We start from the raw sequence: 20,332 nt of genomic DNA on the forward strand, positions 1-20,332 counted from the left end.
GTGAAGCAAATGTAACTTGAAACAGGTCGATTCCAGTCAATCTCTTTGGTTAACTTAAAGGATCGTTTTTTTTCCCCCCCAGATTTCCTTAATCTTTTCCTCGTGTCCTCTCTTGGCAGTTCTGTGCGGCCAGGGCCAAAACCATTCAAAATCTGTATTGGATCTTGGTGAATGGACTTCATTCATTGCAGGCTGTTTCTTTTTCTCAGCATTTTGTTTTGTTTCATTATGTATGTGCTCTTCTCTAAGCAGCTCACATCTTAAACAGGGACGCCCACATTAAAGCGCCTGAGGCAGAGGAGATATTTTTTGCTTTAACTGGATTCCCCAAACACACATAATACTTACAAAGGCAGCATTAAATTCCAACCATGGAATGATTTAGGCTGACAGTCAGATTACAGCTTCATGACTGCATTAAGCTAAGCAATAATGTTTCTGTAAACTGCAGCATTAGGATAAGAAGAAAACGGGCCGCTTTCAAGTTGGTACAAATTTAAACCTTGATTCCATTTCACTCTAATGTCGTCACTGCTCCACTTTTCTCTCCCACCTCAGCTGCCAGTTTGACTTCTCTTCCCGACAGTCCATTCACTGAGCTGGTTTCTCCTCTCTTTGATTTCTTTCCATTTCCCCTCATTCATTTTCTCACATCTACTATTATCCTTTCTTGCCTACTGTACCTTCACCCTCATGATGTCTCCTTTCTAGTTCCATCTCTGTTTCCTCATTCCTCCCACAGTCCTGTATAAACATATTGTCCCATCAGCCTCCAGATGAATCCAATCAGAAGCTAATGTCCAGATGACTGTTGCATTAGTCTCCAGTGAGCGTGTCCCCAGATTGGGGAAAGGTCCCTGTATTTGATCGCAGCTGATGCTGTGTTTTTTTTTATCCCGGATGCAGAGCCGGTTCGATGCCTCATCTCAGCTGCATCAATTAGCCTGTTAATTGGCCCTTGGCCTGTCTGAACGGGGCATTCATCAACAGAACGTCCTTGCGACCTGTCAATACACAGTATCTCACAATCAGGCTAATGTATTGATGAATATGTTTCATTTGCAGTCCAAAAATGAATCTCATCAATCAAGGACTTGGTCTCTGTCTCCGCTAAAAAGCAAAAAACACGGTCGCTTTTTAGTTGGTGTTGATTAACAGCTCCTGCTTCTCAACCTACAGGGGGTGCTACAAACTCAGTTTGTCTGCACAATGACATCAATGCCTTTGCACAACACTACTGATTTTTTTAAAATCTAATTCTGCATCTCAATCTAAACATCACCACCAAAACAAATATTATGATTAAAACATGTGAACCATTGTTGAATCAAAGCCAAAGTCATGTGACCTCAGACTGGTTACTAATATTATTACCTGCCTTAAAATGTGCATAGCTGTACACCTTTAACAAAACCTTAAGTACAAACTAAATATTTAAGGACAGCGAGCTAAATTCCACCTTAAACTTTAAATATTTGCATTGAATAAAAAGCAAAAAGAGAAAACAGAGGCAGAGGGCAACATACTCCTTAATTACCGTATAGTTTATGTCTCCACTACCTTTAATATTTTTTGGAGAACCACAGTAAAATGTCTCCATTTTTACATTTCTTTGCAGCTAAAAATAGCATTAATGGAGCTCTAACATCAAACACAAGGCAAAGAATAAAAAAAAGAGTGCGAGTTAAACTGATCCCTCCCTCGTATCTTGAGTGCTTTGAAACAGACTCTGTGCTGCTGAAGAACTCACTCCTCAGGCAGACTGATGCTGCCAGATGAGTCACAGCCCAGAAAGTCAGAGAATAGAAACTAGTGGAGATGCACGACGGCAGCGGGACACGGCAGAGATGGCATTTAAATAGCTGAGGAACGATATCTACTGTAAATCCAGGAGATTTACAGCAGAAATTCATCAGACGCCAAATGCAGAGAGGAGCCGTTTACAAGATTTACATAGTCCACCTCCCATCCTTCATTTCAGGTCATAAAGGAGCGTGAGCTCACCCATTTTGGCATGTTCCCCCCATTTGGGTCGTGGTGATGATACTGCAGAACCACCACGGTGGCGATAACTGACAAGCCGACGATGACCATTATACTGGCAAAGTACTGACCTGGTGGAAAGCAGAGAGCTGTGTTAGAGTTTATTGCCATTTTACTCACACTGTGATGAAGTGACAGCCATTGTGGCCGAAGACGGTAGTGAAATTAAATGTTCTACATTACTGCAGCGTAAAACGTCAAGGTCAGAGAGAGTGGCTCATTCTGTTAGTACAGGCAGAGATGTAAAAGACTCATCGGCTCCCTCTTTTGTCAGCTTTTGTGTTGGTGTTTTTGTGAACCTGATTCCTGGACCAATAACTGCAGTGTAATTGCTTTCAACAAGAAAAAAAAACATACAGAAATACTTTTTTGTTTGGGCAGATGTGGCTGTAATCTGAGCCCACTTAACATGATTCCCTGCTGATGTTCCAACAATCACTTTAGCCAATTAAATCTGAAGGGAAGCAGATTGCATTAATAAAACCTCTTGTTGTCTCTTGGATGGAGGGAGCGTTTCTTTTCATAATCTGCAGCACTTTGTAGTTTTCTAATTAGATTATTGTGAACGCGTGATTTGTAGTTTATTATTATGAATTGCTGTTCTGACAAAATAGACATGATAATCACGGCTAACTGTAAAAGAAAAACACAAAAAGCTTTACACGCATAAATATAGATATCAGGGATATCAATGTATTATATTTTCTTAACATATTAATCACAGAGTATCTGTGGATTAATCATAATAAATCAAGGTAAACTGAAAACATTTCTTTTGTATATTGCTGCAACAGTAAAACAAATACTAGATGTACTGTATGGATTATATGCAAAAGTACACCCTCCTAAAATACAATGTATTTTTCATTTATGTTGCTGGAATCTAGAGAAGAGAAAAAAATCAGCAGTGGGAGATGACAATTTATAATTAGCCGTCATCCGCGACTGAACTCAAAATTTCCAGACATAAGGTTCATCTTAGCTTTGTACTGCATCCAGAGGAGAACTTTCATTTTTTTAAAGACAGTCCATGGGTTCAGCAAAGGCTGGAGTTATATTTAACAAAGTGACGGCAACAACAACACGTTGGTGTTATTGGCTTCAGCAGCCTATTACACGGTGTTGCCATGCTAACACAGAGAAGGCAAAGCTGGTGAAGGTAACTACCAACTGCTTTTCTGTGACTGCAGCCTCGTTAATGTGCTTCAAAAATGATCCAGCTGAAAACACCAGTTCTCTAAAAAGCAACCATTTAGAGACAGAGCTGATTTTTCTTTTCATCCAAACTTCGGTCTCATGTTTGTTCTTCGTACACACCAACAGAAATCACTGCTACAGAAACCAGTGCTGGAGACTATTGACTATTGACTATTGACTGTGCTCTGTGGTAACGAGTGAAACATCATTACTTCATACAGTCAATCATTAAATGTTGTTCATATCAGTAGGTTTAATTGGGTGTCATGTCCTCAGCAGAACAATCGATCTGATGTCTGAGGTATAAAAACAGAAAAAAAGAAAAATAAATTGCATGTTCGTTACCTATAAGAGGGACGGAGTCTGACGTTGCTGGCATGATCTCTGCCACCAGCAGCATGAAAACAGTCAGGGACAGCAACACAGTGATACCTGTGGAGATACATACACATCAGTTGGGATGAGGTGGACAGAACAGGGCTGAATGAAAAGGCAAATGGAACAAAAACACCAAAAGCAGAGCAATAGCTGGAAATGTTTTGGTCAAAAAGCTCCCGATCCACAGGCTAACCTTTAGTTTCTTAGACATTTCCTACACTGTCTGACTTAGAAAGCATGTAAAAAAGGCTCCAACCTCTGCAAACTTTTGTTCAAAGTGGGTATTTTTGTATTTAATCACATTAGTACTTCAACAAAATGACAAAAACCAAGTTTTAGCCACTACTTCAGGGACACAGGACAGGATAATTCCACCCTGTCTAGAACACCCAGTGGAACTGATGTAAGAGTAGCCAAAAAAAGTCACTAATGATGAGTACCAGAGCCCGTAGGGTTTTACTTTTATTTAAATGTGTGAGGTGGGGCGGTGTTCAGGAACATGTTGGATGATTTCCAGATGAGCTAGCGAGATAGCTAATCAATACTGTGGTAGTGCATTCTCCCTAGAGAAACTGCATTAGTGTATTTATTGTGATAAACGATCGCACACAGGATGAGTTCAGGTTTGATTTATGTCCATAAGCAGCTGACGCTCGTACAGTGAATTTGTTCTGTTTGATGTTCTCTACCTCTGAAGCAAAAGGCACTTCAGCAGCAGCAGAGGGACATTTATTTTAGTCTGAACTCTGCTCTGCATGTACATAAACATACACACAAACACACAGAGCTGTGAACCTGTCTCCAGTTTTATTGGTCCACTTCAGTGCAGCTTCTCCAGCAGATAAAAATTAAGCATTGCCTTGTTGGCATAACTCTCCCAAACACAAAGTATTGACTTCCGCCAAAACTCTTCGTCCTCATGATAAATACGATGACCTCCAGGGGGGGTTTAGACAAATTAAAAAACACCGTAGTCATGCACCTTTCTGTTGCCACCAACAGCATGTGTTCTGTCTAAAAGCCCGGTCCACTGACCCGACAGTCACCTGACCCCTGTGTCTCCTCCATCAAGCTGAGTGACAGAGTATTTTCCTGGAAGGCGGTGTGTAAGCTCTCTGCTTTAATCAATTCACTAGCCTTAATTACATCAATAGGTTAACTGGCTGTGCGAGAGAGTTTGCATTTTTTTTTTCGTGGAGGTGAGGGGGGGCAGAAAATGCCACATAATGCAGTTGAAGTGACGTCAAGGATGATTTGACTGTCGCTGCTCGTCTCTTCAGTCACATCATATTAAGTGAAGAGCTTTTTCTGAATGGCAGGGGCTGTGTGTGTGTGTGTGTGTGTGTGTGTGTGTTTGGTGAGAGAGCAGACAGAAACCAGTTCCTTTTCCATTCCAGAAAGAGACAACCTCATTATTGTTTAACTGACAGCATTTCTCCCACTAGAGCAGATGATTTATTTGTCTATACAGTGTTAGCAAAAAATGCCAAAACGTTTCATGTCGTCCGTCTTTGACAGCTTCTTCACTTTGTTTAAAAATAAGTATCAGGATGAACTGAATTATTTTTATTTAATCAACTCTTTCACCTCAGAAAACCAGCAGCGACTTTTATCTCCTTTTTCCACTGGTGACAGATTTAGTCTGCGTTTGTTTGACCCGTTCCTTCAGTCTACCTGCGTGTGATTATTTCTATCCCTCCCTTCTCATCATCCTCCCCCCTGCCTCTCCCCTTTGTGCCGTCTCCTCTAATCCTTTCTCCAATGTTGCTCTCGTCTGTTTTCTCTTCCTCGTTACCCTGTCACATCCATCTATTTCTGCTCCTCTTACTCCTCACATTTTTCATCCCTTGTTTTTAACTTTTAATCCTTCTCTCCTTCACACCCTGCCTGTGTCACGCCTCCACAACATCTTCATCTCACTGGCTTTTCTTTAGGTTTTCAATTCCATTGTAAAAAATACATTTTTCAAAAAATGTAACCTCTGTTTTTCCTATGTTCATTGAATAACAGACTTTTCTTTAATTTATAATTTCTGACATATTTGAAATCCAAACTAGCACAGTTCAGTTATCAGCCTGCTCCTCTGGGGTGGGGTTAGGGGGAGGGGCTTCGGAGTAGGGCTGTTATGCTTGTTAAAATATTGCTGTACTTTAATAAATTAGAATCAAACAGGACACAGTGTGTGGTAACTAACTAATTTGTGATATAGTAAAATACAGTCCCAACAGTTTCATTGGTGTGCATTGAACCTGAACGAGTAGCAGTGACTAAACAAACTTAAGGCCAAATGTTTATCAGAGAATTAAATGAAAGTAAGGCAAAAAAAAAGTTACTACTAGAAAACTAATTTCTTACAAAAATGCAGCGGCAGAGAACAAGTGGAAAGTGGAAAAAGATCGCAAATTACAAAACTGAAAAAAAAAATGGGTGGAAGTAAAAGCTAAAGGACAAGATAAAAATGTAATGCAATATTAGAGAAACAAACAATCGCATCAACAAAAAAAAGAGCTGCTGAATTTTTCTGTTTTACAACTGGTTGAAAATGATTAAAATATGTCCAAGTAAATCTGAAGCATTTGATTTTTTGGAGAAAATACAACTTCTGCTTCATGACCCCTGACCTTTAGACAGGAGGCGACACATCAGTCTGTGTCAGAGGAGTAGAAATGAGTAAAAAATCCTGATCCCCCCCCTTTGGGCACCTACACTTTCGTCTCATGGGTAGCTGTTTTGAAGCCACTCACCCAGCGAGATCTTCTCCCCGGAGTCTGCAGGCAGCACAAAGATGAGCAGAGTCATAGATGAAAGCAGCACACAGGGGATGAGCAGGTTCAGAGCGTAGTAGAGCGTTCGGCGCCGAATCGTCACAACAAATGTCACGTCAGGGTAGGGCTCCTTACAGCAGTCGTAGAAGGCCTCGTTTCTGGTGCCAGGGACACCTGGACGCACAGGGACAAAGACAGAACAGGCGCTTAGCTCACTGACCTGTCCTGTCCAATTACCCAGAATCCTCACTGTTCTCACCGATTAGGTCCCACTCGCCGTTGGGCATGTAGCTGGAAATGTCAGCGTCCACCATTTGAAGGTTAAGGAGCCAACCATCGTACGTCCAAGAGCCGAACTTCATCTCACATTTTTGGATGTCAAAGGGAAACCAGCGGACGTCCACACTGCAAGTGCTCATAAAGATTCCTGGGAAAAAGATGGGGGGGGGGGGGGGGAACAGAGATTGGAGTAAAAGCTGATAATAGTACTGAATTTAATATTAAACTACTTTCCCACTTAAAATTGAAAGAATATCATTATTTTGTTTCTTTGCAGCCCAGCACTGAACACCTCACTTCCCAGAACTGGTGCAGGACCCAGTGGTTGGGAACGTCGAGTATAAATCACTTGTTGTAGATTCATGTCAAATACATTTTTTTTGTATATTATGAGTATATTAAATGTTAATATTAAGACCTTAAACATAATGACAATCACTAATATAATTGGATATATGATTGACAGGTGGATGATCCAATAGGGATCAACATGACATTTTTAAACAATTCCTGTCTTCAAGGCTGAAGACAGGAAGTGCTCAGACTGGAGACGCTCCATCAGCTTCAGAGGTTTCCTGGTTTCATTATAAGCCCCAAAATGAGGGGGCAGTAGATGTGACCAGGTGTCTGGCCAAACTGGAGATAACAATTCTATTAGAAACTCCTTCCATTAGAGAGAACTCCACTAAAACAACGCCAACTTCCTCGTCGTTCCCAGGCTGCAGATCTGCTGCTGAACACACTCCTCCAGTCTCTGCCTGCACTCAGTGACGTTAGCTGAGCCTCTGTGTAGAAACATTAGCAGTGACACCAAAAAATTAGATTCTGCACAGAGTCATAATCAGATTAACCCTTTCATCATGGAAAACCCTGTCCCTTCAAGTAATTACTGAAGTGGATGAATCAGGCTTCTTTAGATTCTCTCTCACTCTCGCTCGCTCTCTCTCTCTCTCCCTCACACATGCACACACACATAAGTAACCACCAAAGCAAAAAAGTCTCTCTCAGGCTCATCCATTAAGAAACCACAGTGTACAAATCAGTCTCCATAGTAGAACTACAGTGAAGAATAAGAAGGTTAATGAGTCCAAATCTAAATTTAATGACCAGATATTAAAACCCTATTATTTATAAATAAATGTGTTTTATTAAAAACTGTTGTCTTATGACTTCAGACAGATTTATTTGTCTGAAGTCATAACACCGCAACACAAATGTAATTCTCTGTTTAAAGCTGTGGTTTTAGCACAACAGCAACACAATGTATACAATCATGAGTAACTGAGATAAATGAACATACCCAAGAATTACAACAAAACAATAGAAAATAGAAAATTAATATTGAAAAGTGTCATCAAGAATATACAAATGTATAAGTTGAAATCTGTCAAATTTTCAGACGGAGTTGTTATTTCATGTTGATAAGTGTATTCAGCAGCTTGTTAAATGAATGCTATTTGCACACACTCAGATTCTCCCCAGGCAACGTCTGATAGTTTGTCCTGTTTGACACAGTCTGTTTCCAGATGAAGGATGCGGCACGCAAACGCCGTCACTTCATCTCTGTTCACAGCGAACAGACAGAGGCAGAATAACAACATCGGTAACTGTTGAAATCACCCGCCGCTTCAGAAGTTCACATTCATCACTTTTCAACATCGTTATTGTGTCTGGGCAAGAAAAATTAACTTTTTTTTTTTTTATTTCAAATGACTGATTGTTCCCACGTCTGAACCGAATGAACGAATATAAATGAATTTGAAATGCAGTCTTATTAAATATAAAAGATTTTATTAAACCTTATTCTATACCATGGGCTGCTCTTTATGGTACAAGGTTCTAGGATTTATCAAGCTCCAGAGGTGAGGATAAGTAATGTGGTTGAATCTCTCACCACATTGTTTAAGACTACATTGTTACATTTTTTTTGACCTAAAAAAGTGTAATTAATGTTTATTTATTATAAACAGGTTAATAAAAGTACATATTTACATACATACTCAGTGTGTTGTAGGTGTGATTATTCTGTTTGGCTTTTACAAATATCTGTGTATTAGGAGAAAATGTGTTCAGTAACATTAGGGATTTTGCCAGTCAGAGTAAATGTGTTGCCTTGTCTCAGTTCCATTTTAGAATTTATTGCTGATTTTATTGCTGGAAGCTAAGCTACATTTTAAAAATCATCATATTTTGTACCTGCCTGAAGACAAAGTGGCCGTGAACAGAAAAAGGGTGGTTAAAAATGAAGATGTTTTTATCATATTGTCCTTTTATTTTTAAAGCTGCAGCAGCGAGGTCAGAGCTTTAACTGTTTCACCAACCGTTTGTTCTTTTTTTTCTTTCTCCCACATTCCAGGAAAGTCAGGATATTTTATAATTAAACCACATTTAATGGTTAGTGCATTGGTGAACAGGACACCACAGCTCTGTGGTTAACAATGAGGAAAATCTCTCGACCAAATTACAGTGTTAATTTGTACTTAAAACTTGACTTATTCCTTTAACCATCTATTTAACAAAGACATTAAAAGACTGGAACAAAGACACTGAATTGTACGTGTTTTTTCAAGGGCCAATTCATTTTCAACACCATATATTTCTAAGTATTCATATCATGACAAATTCTCTAAAAGGCGGCGGTCCAGGGAGGACGCAGTACTGAGCGTGAGCATGTAGAAGTAGTATTTTCTGCTTCAACAGTCCACAGCTCTGAGCTCAGGAAGTGTGCCGTATATTTCTTAAAGCCTGGTCCTCACAGATATCCAGTAACCTTGAAGCAGCACTGTCAAATGAAACAACCGCCATTTTTTTTCTTCTCCTTTTTAAAACCTGGAACTATCTCATTCTCCCAGCACACGTAGAAAATAAAATTCTGAAATCTCAAAACAAACCAACACAACAGGTGTGCCCAGTTATAACACAGGTGCGAACAGGAGTGAAAATATGTCACTGAAGCCAAAGAAACACCTTCTCACAATAGCTCTGCAGCAGCGGGGAGAAAAATTTGATGTGATGATCTGCAGCTGACACCTGGGAGACCGTACCTGTAAATTATTTAATGTGCATCACACTCTGTGGCGGCCACCCACACATGTGCCACCTTTTAATCCTGACAATAATGAGCCAAAAAAAAACCACCCCACGCATCACCAGGCTGGTTTTCTGCCGCCTGTTTTTGTCATCTTTGTGCTCTTTTTATGCCTTTCCCATTTACTCCATCTCCCCTGCTGTCGCTAACACAATATGCTGGGGCAAAACTCCTCTTATTGTGACAAACCGCAGAGCTCCCCTCTCCATTTTTCTGCTAATTGGCCTTTATCCTCGACCACAGCTCCGGGGAGCTGTATTTACATTCAGCAGCAGCCTATTAATAAACATGGATGAGTGAATGGGATTGATAGGGAGTATTTCTCAGCTGTAACCAGATTCAGTGTCAGGCTGCTGCAGACACCGACTGCTGAGGAAATATGAAGTACAGACTGAAGGAAACCCAGGGGAGCAGTTCGTTTTACAAGTAGTATTTCAGGTCTTTTGTTTTAAAAGGAGGTGCAGGAGGTGGAGGAGGTGGATGTTTCTTAAAGGTGATGCCCATAACATTAGGATCTGTAACTGGCTAACTGTTTTAAACAATGAAATATTAATACCAAATGAGACAGAGACTGCAGACCAACTCCCACTGCAGGGAGGAGGATAAATGAAATAATGGGTCAGGGGAACAAATCACAGCGAGACTCACCTGGTGGTAGGTATTTGGCATAACCGCTGGAATTTACAAGAACGTTGGTCTTGAAGGTGGAGTCAAAGTCGTCATCTGCGCTGCGGAAGGACAGGAGAGGGAGTGACACTGTTTGTTGAATAATGGCCTGTAGGTGTCACTGTTGTGTCCTCTCAGATTCGTGTTTTACCTGTTGTACAGCAGGATGTCGGGCGTCCACACCTGGTCTGTGGTGAAGCGCAGGTTCTTCACCCCAGGATGTTCGCTCTCGTTCCACTGCAGGTAATGGTCGTACCAGTTCTGAAGCAAAGGATGAAATTTGTCTCAAAGGCTGTAGAAGAGGAGATCCTCTACTGTGTCACTGTGAAAAGGCCACTTCGTCAGGTCAACGTGTCGTACTGTTGTTATTGGGATCAGTCTTTTATCTATGGCTGTCATCTGTAGCTCCTGTTTTCCATACAGCTAACTCCTGTCTCCGTGTCTCCTTCCTCCTACTTCACACCTCCTGCACCTGGCAGACTAAATCTTTCCTTCGGTGGAAGACAGCCATGAAGATGTATGCAGTTAGAGAGGCAGTTACAATCTCAGGGGTTTACACAGGATAGTGCGAGAAAAAGAAAACAGCCTGTGAGCGACAGTTCAAATACACCGTGCTGATGCCTGGAGTCAGAGGAGAGAAGGTCCAGAAAAAAGAAGAGCAGTGAAAGACGGAGAGGACGACACTGATGCTACTCCTGTCAGTGAGAGACAGGAACCTCAGGCTGAGATTTGCACAGGCAAAAATAATGGACGTGTTCAAGTCTGATGAACCTGGATTTCTGTAGCAACACTGTGAATCAATGAGGCTTCGGCAACAAAGGAAATGTGAAACTATCAAATGTTCTCATTCAAACATTCATCTTCTAATGCTTCACTGAGCCACATATAAAGACAAACAACCAGACAAACACTAACACTTCTACCTGATGGAGACCATCAGCCACCACGGGATTCAAACTAGTGACCTCCAAGTTGTAAGGCAGAAGCACTAACCACTTTCAACCGCATGACATAATTCTTTTTTATGTTAACATTAAACTTGTCTCCAGATTCATAGAATGTTTCCTAACTTAAAATCGTGTTTTGCACAAACCACCCGTGTACAAACTGGATCACTAAACACGATGATAAATATTTGAATGGCCCAACAGTCACTGACACTGAAAACTAGGACAATACCAGCAGGGTGTTCCTAATGAAGAGGCACTTTAGCAAATTTAAAGCTCGACTATCTTCTTAAAACAGCAGCATTATATAATCTATTCACACATTCAGGACATTATCATGCATAAAGGCAGAACAGAGTCATTATCACCTCAGACAGTCAGAGTCTCTCTGGGGTTCCTTACCATCTGCAGCCATATATTAGTGGTTAACACCTGGTTCTTCTCATCCTTCAAGACATCAAAACATTCAGCACATTAGTTTCTGCAGAACTTCCTTCTGTGTGTTCCTCATTATAATCACCACATGGATAATTCATGACAGAGAAAATAAAGAGCGGCTTTCTGAGTCCTACCACGTCCATGATCTGTATCAAACTGAGGGAGAAGTGAACGGTGAGGGTGTGGGAGTCGTTCCCCACGGGTCGCTCCATACGGTTGTAGTCTTTCAGGAGATTCTTCAGCAGGTTCCTCTGGTGCGGACCCTGCAGTGACACTGAAAGGATGGACATAATAATCTGTCAGGAAAAAATAGGCTCGTAGTTGAAAAGAAAATTAAAAATGTTTAAGGAAACATCATTTGTCTGAAAACTGAAAACCAGCCTCAGCGTCGTCCGAATGCTGGCAGATAAATGTGGAAAGTTGAGACATTAACAGAGCGCCACCTCTGTGCCGAACCCCCGACGTGTGGATTATTCGTTGTAGCGACCCCTGAAGGAGAGAGGGATTCTAATGCAGAACCAATTAAGGCTTGATAAAAGGAGAACCGCCAGGCAGCAAGGATAGAGGACACACATTTATATAGAAGTGATGTGGATGAAATGAGAGAGAAAAATAATCCCTGAGACTGCAGTGTTCCATCTGAGGAAAGAGTTTAGTTTAGACATTCAGAGAAACGCTACATTAAATGAAAATAACACACACATAGACGTCCTGATGAACTGTGACATCAGCACTTAGACCAAGATCCTGGAATCAAACCCTCAACCGGTGACACATTAATCAGGAGCCAGGATCAAAACGCACCAGTTTTATCACAGCCTAATGTATAATTAAACATGCACTGAGACGCTGCAGGAAATGTTAAATAAAGATGTTGACAAAGTCTCCCAACAAACACTGGACCAAAGGGTCGCCACAGTCACCAAAACACTGGGCTGGGTCTTCACAGCCCATATTAGACTGTACTGTGTGAGATAAATACACAGCAGTGTGACAAATCCAGTCTCTCTCTCTGTTATTACAAATCTAGGAGCAGATCATCGGCCGCTCAGACAAAATTACAAAGCTGATTTTTGATCTTTATCTGTTGAGTCAGTCATTTCCTGACCAGCCGTCACACACCTTCTCCCAGACTTTCTTCTCTGTTCAAGATTATTGTTGTGGAAAATACAGAATGACATAAATATATATTACAAAATTACTTTGCAAAAACATGCCTAAACGATAGGTTTGTATTATTTCTGTCCATCGTTTAGAATTATTATTTAATCTGCTTCTGTTCCTCCTTAAAAATGACTGTGTCAAACCAACAATTAGTCAAGAACGTGTAATATCTCAGGGTGGTGTACAACAGAATAAAACTAAAGTTGGACAAAGACAGTGACAGGGCTGGAGACATACATTAGGTTGTATTTTTTGGGAGGGGCTATGTGCCCAAAGACCTCGAGACAAAAAGTCTAAAATAAAATGTTCTGATCTACTTAAGAGATCAAATTTGTCATGCCATTTTATGAGATGTAACCTTAACTTGAAGATTAACTGTAATAATAAAACAGAAAATTCTCCTTCCTAAACAAAGCTACTTTCTTGTCTTTTAATTAATTTCTGTTGCTGCTAATAATAAAAAAATATCAGTAATTGTTTTATGACAACAATTCACAATTTGTCTGTGTAAAACATAAAAAACAACAGTGTTTGCTAAAGACTCAAACACCTCTGTCAGTTTATGTTCTCCTCAGTTTTTGTTTTCTATTTATATCCGGGGGAGAATTGTCGTGAAGTAATTTCTCCTGTCGCTGGGAAACATTCATTAATTCATGTCTGGGTTTCTGGTGTTATATAATAGAAGCTGTACTACTTTAAAAAAAAAACTCTTTTTTTATTTAGATTTTGATGCCGATTAGATAAACATGTTTTAGCAGCACTGTGGAAAAATGACTGAGATCTGAGTCCCACTGCAGTTCTCACCAAATGAAAGGTGTTTTTTTCTAGCCAGCAGCCAGTGTTTGATGTTAAAGTGATGATAAAATGCCTCAGGTTTCTCCTGCTGTTCTTCAAAAGTCACTGAGGAGAAATGTGATCTTAAATGTTGCTCCCTCTCCGTGTCCTCTTTTTCATCCAGTGCACTTCCTGGCCCGAAGGCTTGTTTCTGAAAGCAAGCAAACAAAGTCTAAAGGAAATCAGTTCTGCTACATCTGCCTGTGGGTGGGGGGAGTTCAGCAGCTCTTCTGCTCCTCTCTTTCAACTACTGTCAGTTTTTACATTCAGCAGTGACTTCTGCAGCTCCGGGGCACCGTCGGCCCTGGAGCTGCAGAAGACAGAACACAGCAACACGTCCACAGAACAACGGTGACGTGACGGTGATCAGGAGAGTGGTTTAGATGTTAAACTCAACTGATCTGTGACCTGTTTCCTGCAGGACATCGTCTCCTGACGTGGACGAGGGAAAGTCTTTGAATGAGATGTGAGGGGGAAAAAAAAGATAAAGAGAGAAATGTTGCAGCTGAAATGATGGTTCAGATTATTTTCTTTTTAAAGCAGTTTCCTCTCATTCTGCCTCACTGCATAAACAAGATGTCAGTCAGTCTGCCTGCTATAAAAGAATGTCATGCAGATGAATCCAGCCCCCAGGTTAGAAAACCACGTGTACCACCCCCACTCACCGCCCCAAAAATTAATGTGGAGCAAATCTCAAAGCTGTAAACAAGTAAGCAAACAGGTGAGTCACATGCTGATGACTTTGTTTCTTACTTTCCAATCTTATTTCACTGAACCATTCCCAAGATCAAACACCAGGGGTACAGACTCAACATTCCTGGTTTCCTACAACATTAGAATAAAGTACCGCCACCGTGGCTGCCGTTGCTGCTGCTGCTGCCGTTGCTGTGGCTGTGAAATCTTATTTCTCAGAACAGATTGAAAGAAGATGCAGGCAGACTCACCGTGGATCAGAGCAGAGAATCCAGAGAGGAGCAGAGCCACCGAGAGCCACATCCTGGAGCTGAGGTGCTGGATGGAAAGAAAAAGAGGAGGAGAAAATTCAGGATGATAGATGGGAGAAGATAGGAAGAGGAGGAGGAGGGTGGGGAGGAGAGGAGAGGCGAGGAGAGAGAAGGAGAGGGAGCACACGCTCAGCACGCTGCTGGAAAGCCCTCCGTCTGCATCCAGTTGGCATCGAAGAGGAGTGTGAGCGAGAGCTGGAGGAGCGGCAGCACAAGAGGAGGAGGAGAAGGAGCAGAGAGAGAGATGCTCTCCCTCTCGCTCTCCCTCTCTCTCTCTCTCTGTCTTCCAATCTGTGTGAAGGTGTGACTAAAATGGAGCTCACATAAGAGACAGATGTCAGTGATGGGGTTGAAAGGGTTGATGGTAGAGCAGGAGGTGAAACAACTGCAGGGATTTGTGAATCTGAATTAGTCTTTTGGCAAAGGTTGACCTGATTAGAGACAACAGAAGAGCTGATGCCTATGAGTCAAATGATCTTCATGTTTATAGAGGAGAGCAGGCTGAAGAAGAGGAGGAGGTGCAGAAACAGCCAGTATTAAAGCAGTGAGAAGAGAAAGCATTTTTGCCGGTTTGACTCATTGAGTTGTGAACAGAAATAGCTCCTAAAAATTGCCATGAAAAGTAAATGAATTCAATTCTGTTTCCTGCTGCGCTTCGAGTTTCTGCTCCTTCCTCCTCCTCCAAAGAAAATTGGGAGAGCTCAACTTCATACCAGGCTCTATAATTCTTTTAATGTCTTCAAAATCCAGCTACTGTTGGTATTATTTTTTATTAGCAGGGTATGAAGAAAATGGTGGGTGAGGTTTAAAGGTTTGAAGCTGGATGTGACTTAGGCAGACGTCAGGAAAGTCAAGGCACGCGTCTTCATTTGGTCTAGTCAAAATGTCAGCACCTGATCACTAGGAGACGGTCAGCTGTGTAAATGTCAACAACCGTCCCCTGATTCTTAATGGCTCTGTGTATGTTCAGTTGAAAAGAAACCAGAGGGAAAAAAAAGCACGGTTTGTTTTTTTTTCTTACCTAAAGTTCTGGTCTGTTTAGCATGCACAACCACATTTTCATCAGGGGAAAAAAAAGATAAGTTCAATTTCTGATTGGAAGTAATGGCGATGCATGCAGGATTTTTTTTAAGTAGTGAATGTTGGGCTGAATGAGTTCGCGAGGCTTCACTGGTAAGGAAACTATACGAGAGCCGGGTTTTAAAGAGGATCCAGTTCTATGTTCTGAAGTGTATTTGGTTCAGGGGTTTGGTGTCTACTAATGTGCAGACTGTAGTGAACCTCACACTGAAAACCAGTTGGATTATTTGTGACATATTTGTCTCACACAAGACAAAGACAATTAAATATATGAGCACACAAAGAAGAAGTCCCACTGTACTTATCTCCTCTGCTGCGAGTGTGTGTGACTGTCACTATCCGTCTGCTTTACGGATGGTTGACCATGGCACAGGCCAAAAATATATGGCTTCTAGCTACAGATACGATAACACAGCATGCAGGTTGTCACGCGCTGCTGGACTGGAACCTGTACATGTCTGCAAGTGGGTGAGCCCCCACCCCCACTGCTACACACACACACACAGCAGGAGGGGAGTTGAATCAGCAGGGCAGATGAACCCCTGCTTTAATTGAAAAAGTGCTGGACTCTGCAGGAGGGCAACAGGAATGTGCAGCGTTAAACTCTGCCTCCCATTTGTCCCCACGAAACGCTGATGCAAGGACGGAGGCAGCGAGGAAAGGGAAACCACTGAGAAAGAAAAGAGGAAGAAGAAGAGGAGGAGGAGGAGGAGGCAGGGAGCAAGGATGGAGAAAGAAAGAGTTGGGACTGTATAATAGATTACCCTATTACCACTCTACTGCCCTTCGGAATTACCCCCTCTTTCTGTGAGGCAGCTCACCTCACACACAGGGAAGCTCCGGAGCCTCCGACTCACGCTTAGCTGCACACAGAGGATGGGAAGTGGCCCTTGGAAGAGGGGGAAAGAAGGATTGGCTAAGTCACATAAAGCAGAAAAAACTGCACCAGACGTGGAGCAAGGACACAATATGGGGGTCGTTAATAAATCACCGGAGATGAAGCGTCTTGTCGCAGCTGCAGCCGGCGATATCACTTTAATATGCAAAAATTGACTTTGCACATAAAAAACACCTTGTGCTGTCATGAACCAAACAGCCATTGTGACACTGTGCCAGCAAAAAAATCATTAAGGTTCATAAAAATTAGAGGCACTGAAGCATGGGTGACATCTGGTGGTTTTATTTTCCAACTGCAGCTGACGCTTTAAGGCTCTGCCTCACGGCCAGGATGAGTTTTTCTTTCATTCGCAAATGTAATGAGGTGATGAATTAGGTCACAAAAAAATAAAAACAAGACCCAAAGCCATTAAACAAGAATTATTAGCCAACAATGGAAACCAATGGATGAAAAGATAAAGCAGGGAGTGAATTAAAGCCACATCAGTGAAGGTAATTAGACAATATAGTTCTGCTAATAGAGCCACACATCTCTCTGTGATGTTGATGTGTTTTTTAAGCAGCTGTGTTCGTCCTGATTATGAGTCCAGCAGCACAACAGCAGCAGAGACAGCAACTGCTCCATCCTGGCACCAACACAACTCATCCCTGTCTGGGCTAAACGGTGAATGCCACCCCTGACAATGCAGCCATCAGAGCTGCTGTGCTGTGTGTTTTTAATTACCCTGCTGATTCGACTGGGTCCCCTCCACCTAACAGGCTGTTATTGACAGGAGCAGCACATACATCCACTCACCCGTGACGTCCGGTCTGTCAGACTGGCCCTTTTTGTCTCAAATGGAGGAGGTGAACTTTTCATATTTGTCCTCATCCTTTCAGCCTGGGGTCAAAAAAATGCCATAAAAATAACGTTAAACGTTGTAAGTGAACTGCAGTTAAGCATTAGCAGTGCTATAGCACTGGCTCCCTCTGGGTGGACAGTGAGCTGATGTAAATAAGCGAAGCTAATATAACTTTTGAGTCTTCTTTGGGCTAATTTCTGTACCTACTGATATTTACTGAGCTATTGACAGTTTTTAAATTATAAAAATAAACAAAAATAACATTGAACGTCGTTGCTTCACACTTTTTAAACGGCATTTCTTCCTGAACAAAACAGTACTATCAAATTGGGTTATCAAAATAGCATTATTTTCAAAATGCGTAGGTTAGATATACTTTTTAAAAATTGAGTATATTGATATTAATTATTTTTTAGCAAAACAAAACAAAGTGAAAGACAAACGACACAAAACTACCGCCGGGATATCCGTAGAACTAAAGCTAAAGCTAAATTCGCTTGTATCTGTCATAACGGTTGTGCTATATTTGGGCAGTAGACGGCGATAATTTGCAGAAAATAAAATGTAAAAATAAAAACAGCTTAACTCGTTACTAATCTTTCGACTACATGTAGACGCTTAAATTACTGAATAACAACAGGTTATAGTGAAAAGGGGACGTCAATCTTTGTTAATACCTGTTTCCAGAAGTTGGAAAAAGTAGAACAGAATCTAACAAACGTTTGCTGCCGGCAGCCATCTTGAATCCTTTCCAAACAGGTGGCATCGCCAGCCGATGTTGGAACTGTCCACCAATCACACCTCGGTTCCTTCCCAGTTTAATTTGCATATTGTCTACATACTCGGTGCATAAATTAATATAATTTTGCATACACAGAGAAAATGTACAATCTCGAAAAACGGTTGTTACAATCGGAAACTTTAACTATATATACAGTACATAAATACATAAATGACCTCCACAAACTCTCAACTCTGATATTTCAACCACAACACTGGCATTGTTAGCATTGGCGGCACCACAACAGGGGGTATCTTTTAGTTAACCTATAGTTCCCTGCGGATCAGACCAGAGTTAATTAATTTCTTGACCAGGGGATCAACTGACCTTCACTTAAGATTCAGGGTCGGCTTTGCCATTTCCTTGTCACAGCAATTAGTCAACTAAAAATATTTATTCTTGTTCCCTCGGGGACCTCAGGATGATTTGCAGCAGAGGAGACTAATTGAAGAAGTACTGGCCAGCGGCCACCGAGGCTGGAAGAACTGACATACTTATCTACCAGCTAAAACAGTCGGGATTTACAAGCACTTGGCTAAAGGCTTGAATTAATTTATAGTCTTGCAGATGTGCCCATATCTCCTTTCAGCATCTCCTATTTAAAAGGACAAATCTACTTAGGAACATTTGCAGTGAGACAGTCAGAGTAACTGCTGTTTTGCTCTGATTTTGTTCTTTGTTTTTAACAAACTGCACTTTCATATTTTTTCACATCTTCTCTGCAAACGCACGAGATACTGTGTTTACCAGCAGCACAGTCACGCTCAGAGGCACAGACAGTTGTATGCTTTCTGGCAGCAGAATATCAAAACCGAGACCCAGACAGCAGCTTCTGGTTGAGTCTCAAAGTGGAGCAAAGCATATTTTATCAGCTTTCATCTGAAGAGGATTCTGAATTCATAAAAACACACACAACCCACTCTGACACAAGAAACAGGACAAATTTGAAGACGTCCTGATAAATGTGTTTTCTTCTCCCTTCTCCCTCTGTTTGTCTGTGAACGCATGTCGTTTTCAGATTAAATAATCACGTCTTGCTCGTGCCCTGTGGACTCTGCCCACTGCCCGCTCCTCTGGGGGTTTTTCCATTCAGGGGCTGATCTGTTGTCCACAGGCCCATCTGTCAGGAGGATTTAGAAAAATGAATGATGCCGAATGTCATTGTTGTGACTTTAGTGCTTAATACTCCTCTGCCATGGCTGCATATTGTCTGTGTAAGAAGTGACATATTTGATATTTTATAAGCTCATAAGCATCAGCTCACTGTACGATTTGATTAATCCGGGATCCTAATCTGATGGAATAATACAGATGATGGGCGCTTCCATGGCAAGATTACATTTATTTCATTAAAAGTCTGCTTTGATAATTATACTGATGACAGAGGATGGACTGACAGATGGAAAACCACAGATAGGAATCTTATGGGAGTGTGAAAAGTTTTCAGTGCATCCGAGTGTACGTACTCACCCACATGGTTAGGTAAAAGGAAATCTGCCAATCCGTAGGCTGGAAAAACTCAAGTTAGAGTCAGTTCTGTCACAAAACTGCTGCAGCTCCGAGAGAACAGAGGATCTGATGTTGAACAACCATGGCAGGGAACAGGACCAGAACAGGACCAGACCAGGGACTCAACAGCCTGAAAATGTCAGGGATATAGACGGGTATTTACCTCACATGTCGTCATACGCAGGACAAGTTCACGACCTCTGCACAAATGTATGGGATGGGCTTAGTGGTCCTAATGGATCGCTGCAAAGTTCATGCACGGGAGACAAATGACGGATGTTGGAATATTCTGATCTGATCTCAGAGTCCTCTGACAGGCTCGTGTTTGGATTCTGAAACATCGCTCTGCTGCGTTTGACTTTATCGCCAAAGGCTCTGAAAAAAAAGAAGAAGAAACGTGTGTTTCGGTGATTTGGAGTT

The 20,332-nt window shown here is 41.5% G+C and overlaps 1 protein-coding gene and 1 long non-coding RNA gene across 10 annotated transcripts in view; one reads left to right on the forward strand and one right to left on the reverse strand.

The window, feature by feature from the left end:
- The window catches only part of chrna11 (cholinergic receptor, nicotinic, alpha 11), a 25,288-nt gene extending 5,021 nt beyond the window's left edge, over positions 1-20,267 (reverse strand). The window contains exons 1-13 of one of the 7 annotated variants that reach the window (XM_025065298.1): positions 18,300-20,264; positions 17,577-17,660; positions 16,705-16,772; positions 14,744-14,810; positions 13,770-13,950; positions 11,936-12,075; positions 11,766-11,810; positions 10,568-10,677; positions 10,399-10,478; positions 6,643-6,810; positions 6,363-6,557; positions 3,586-3,672; positions 2,005-2,114 (exon numbers count right to left, since the gene is read on the reverse strand). In XM_025065298.1, coding sequence (XP_024921066.1) covers positions 2,005-2,114; positions 3,586-3,672; positions 6,363-6,557; positions 6,643-6,810; positions 10,399-10,478; positions 10,568-10,677; positions 11,766-11,810; positions 11,936-12,013 — 873 coding nt within the window. In that variant the 5' untranslated portion in view covers positions 12,014-12,075; positions 13,770-13,950; positions 14,744-14,810; ... (1 more) ...; positions 17,577-17,660; positions 18,300-20,264. Of the gene's footprint in view, positions 1-2,004; positions 2,115-3,585; positions 3,673-6,362; positions 6,558-6,642; positions 6,811-10,398; positions 10,479-10,567; positions 10,678-10,776; positions 10,908-11,765; positions 11,811-11,935; positions 12,076-13,769; positions 13,951-14,743; positions 14,811-16,704; positions 16,773-17,576; positions 17,661-18,299 lie in introns of those variants that run through there. The other 6 variants (XM_017041005.2, XM_025065297.1, XM_017041004.2 and 3 more) reach the window with 6 other exon arrangements.
- Positions 1-20,332, forward strand: part of LOC103394590 (uncharacterized) — a 315,109-nt gene that overhangs the window by 16,075 nt on the left and 278,702 nt on the right. The gene's annotated exons all lie outside the window — the stretch shown is intronic.

The sequence above is a fragment of the Cynoglossus semilaevis genome, chromosome 18 (assembly GCF_000523025.1).
Source record: "Cynoglossus semilaevis isolate Cse_v1.0 chromosome 18, Cse_v1.0, whole genome shotgun sequence".
Taxonomy (NCBI): domain Eukaryota; kingdom Metazoa; phylum Chordata; class Actinopteri; order Pleuronectiformes; family Cynoglossidae; genus Cynoglossus; species Cynoglossus semilaevis.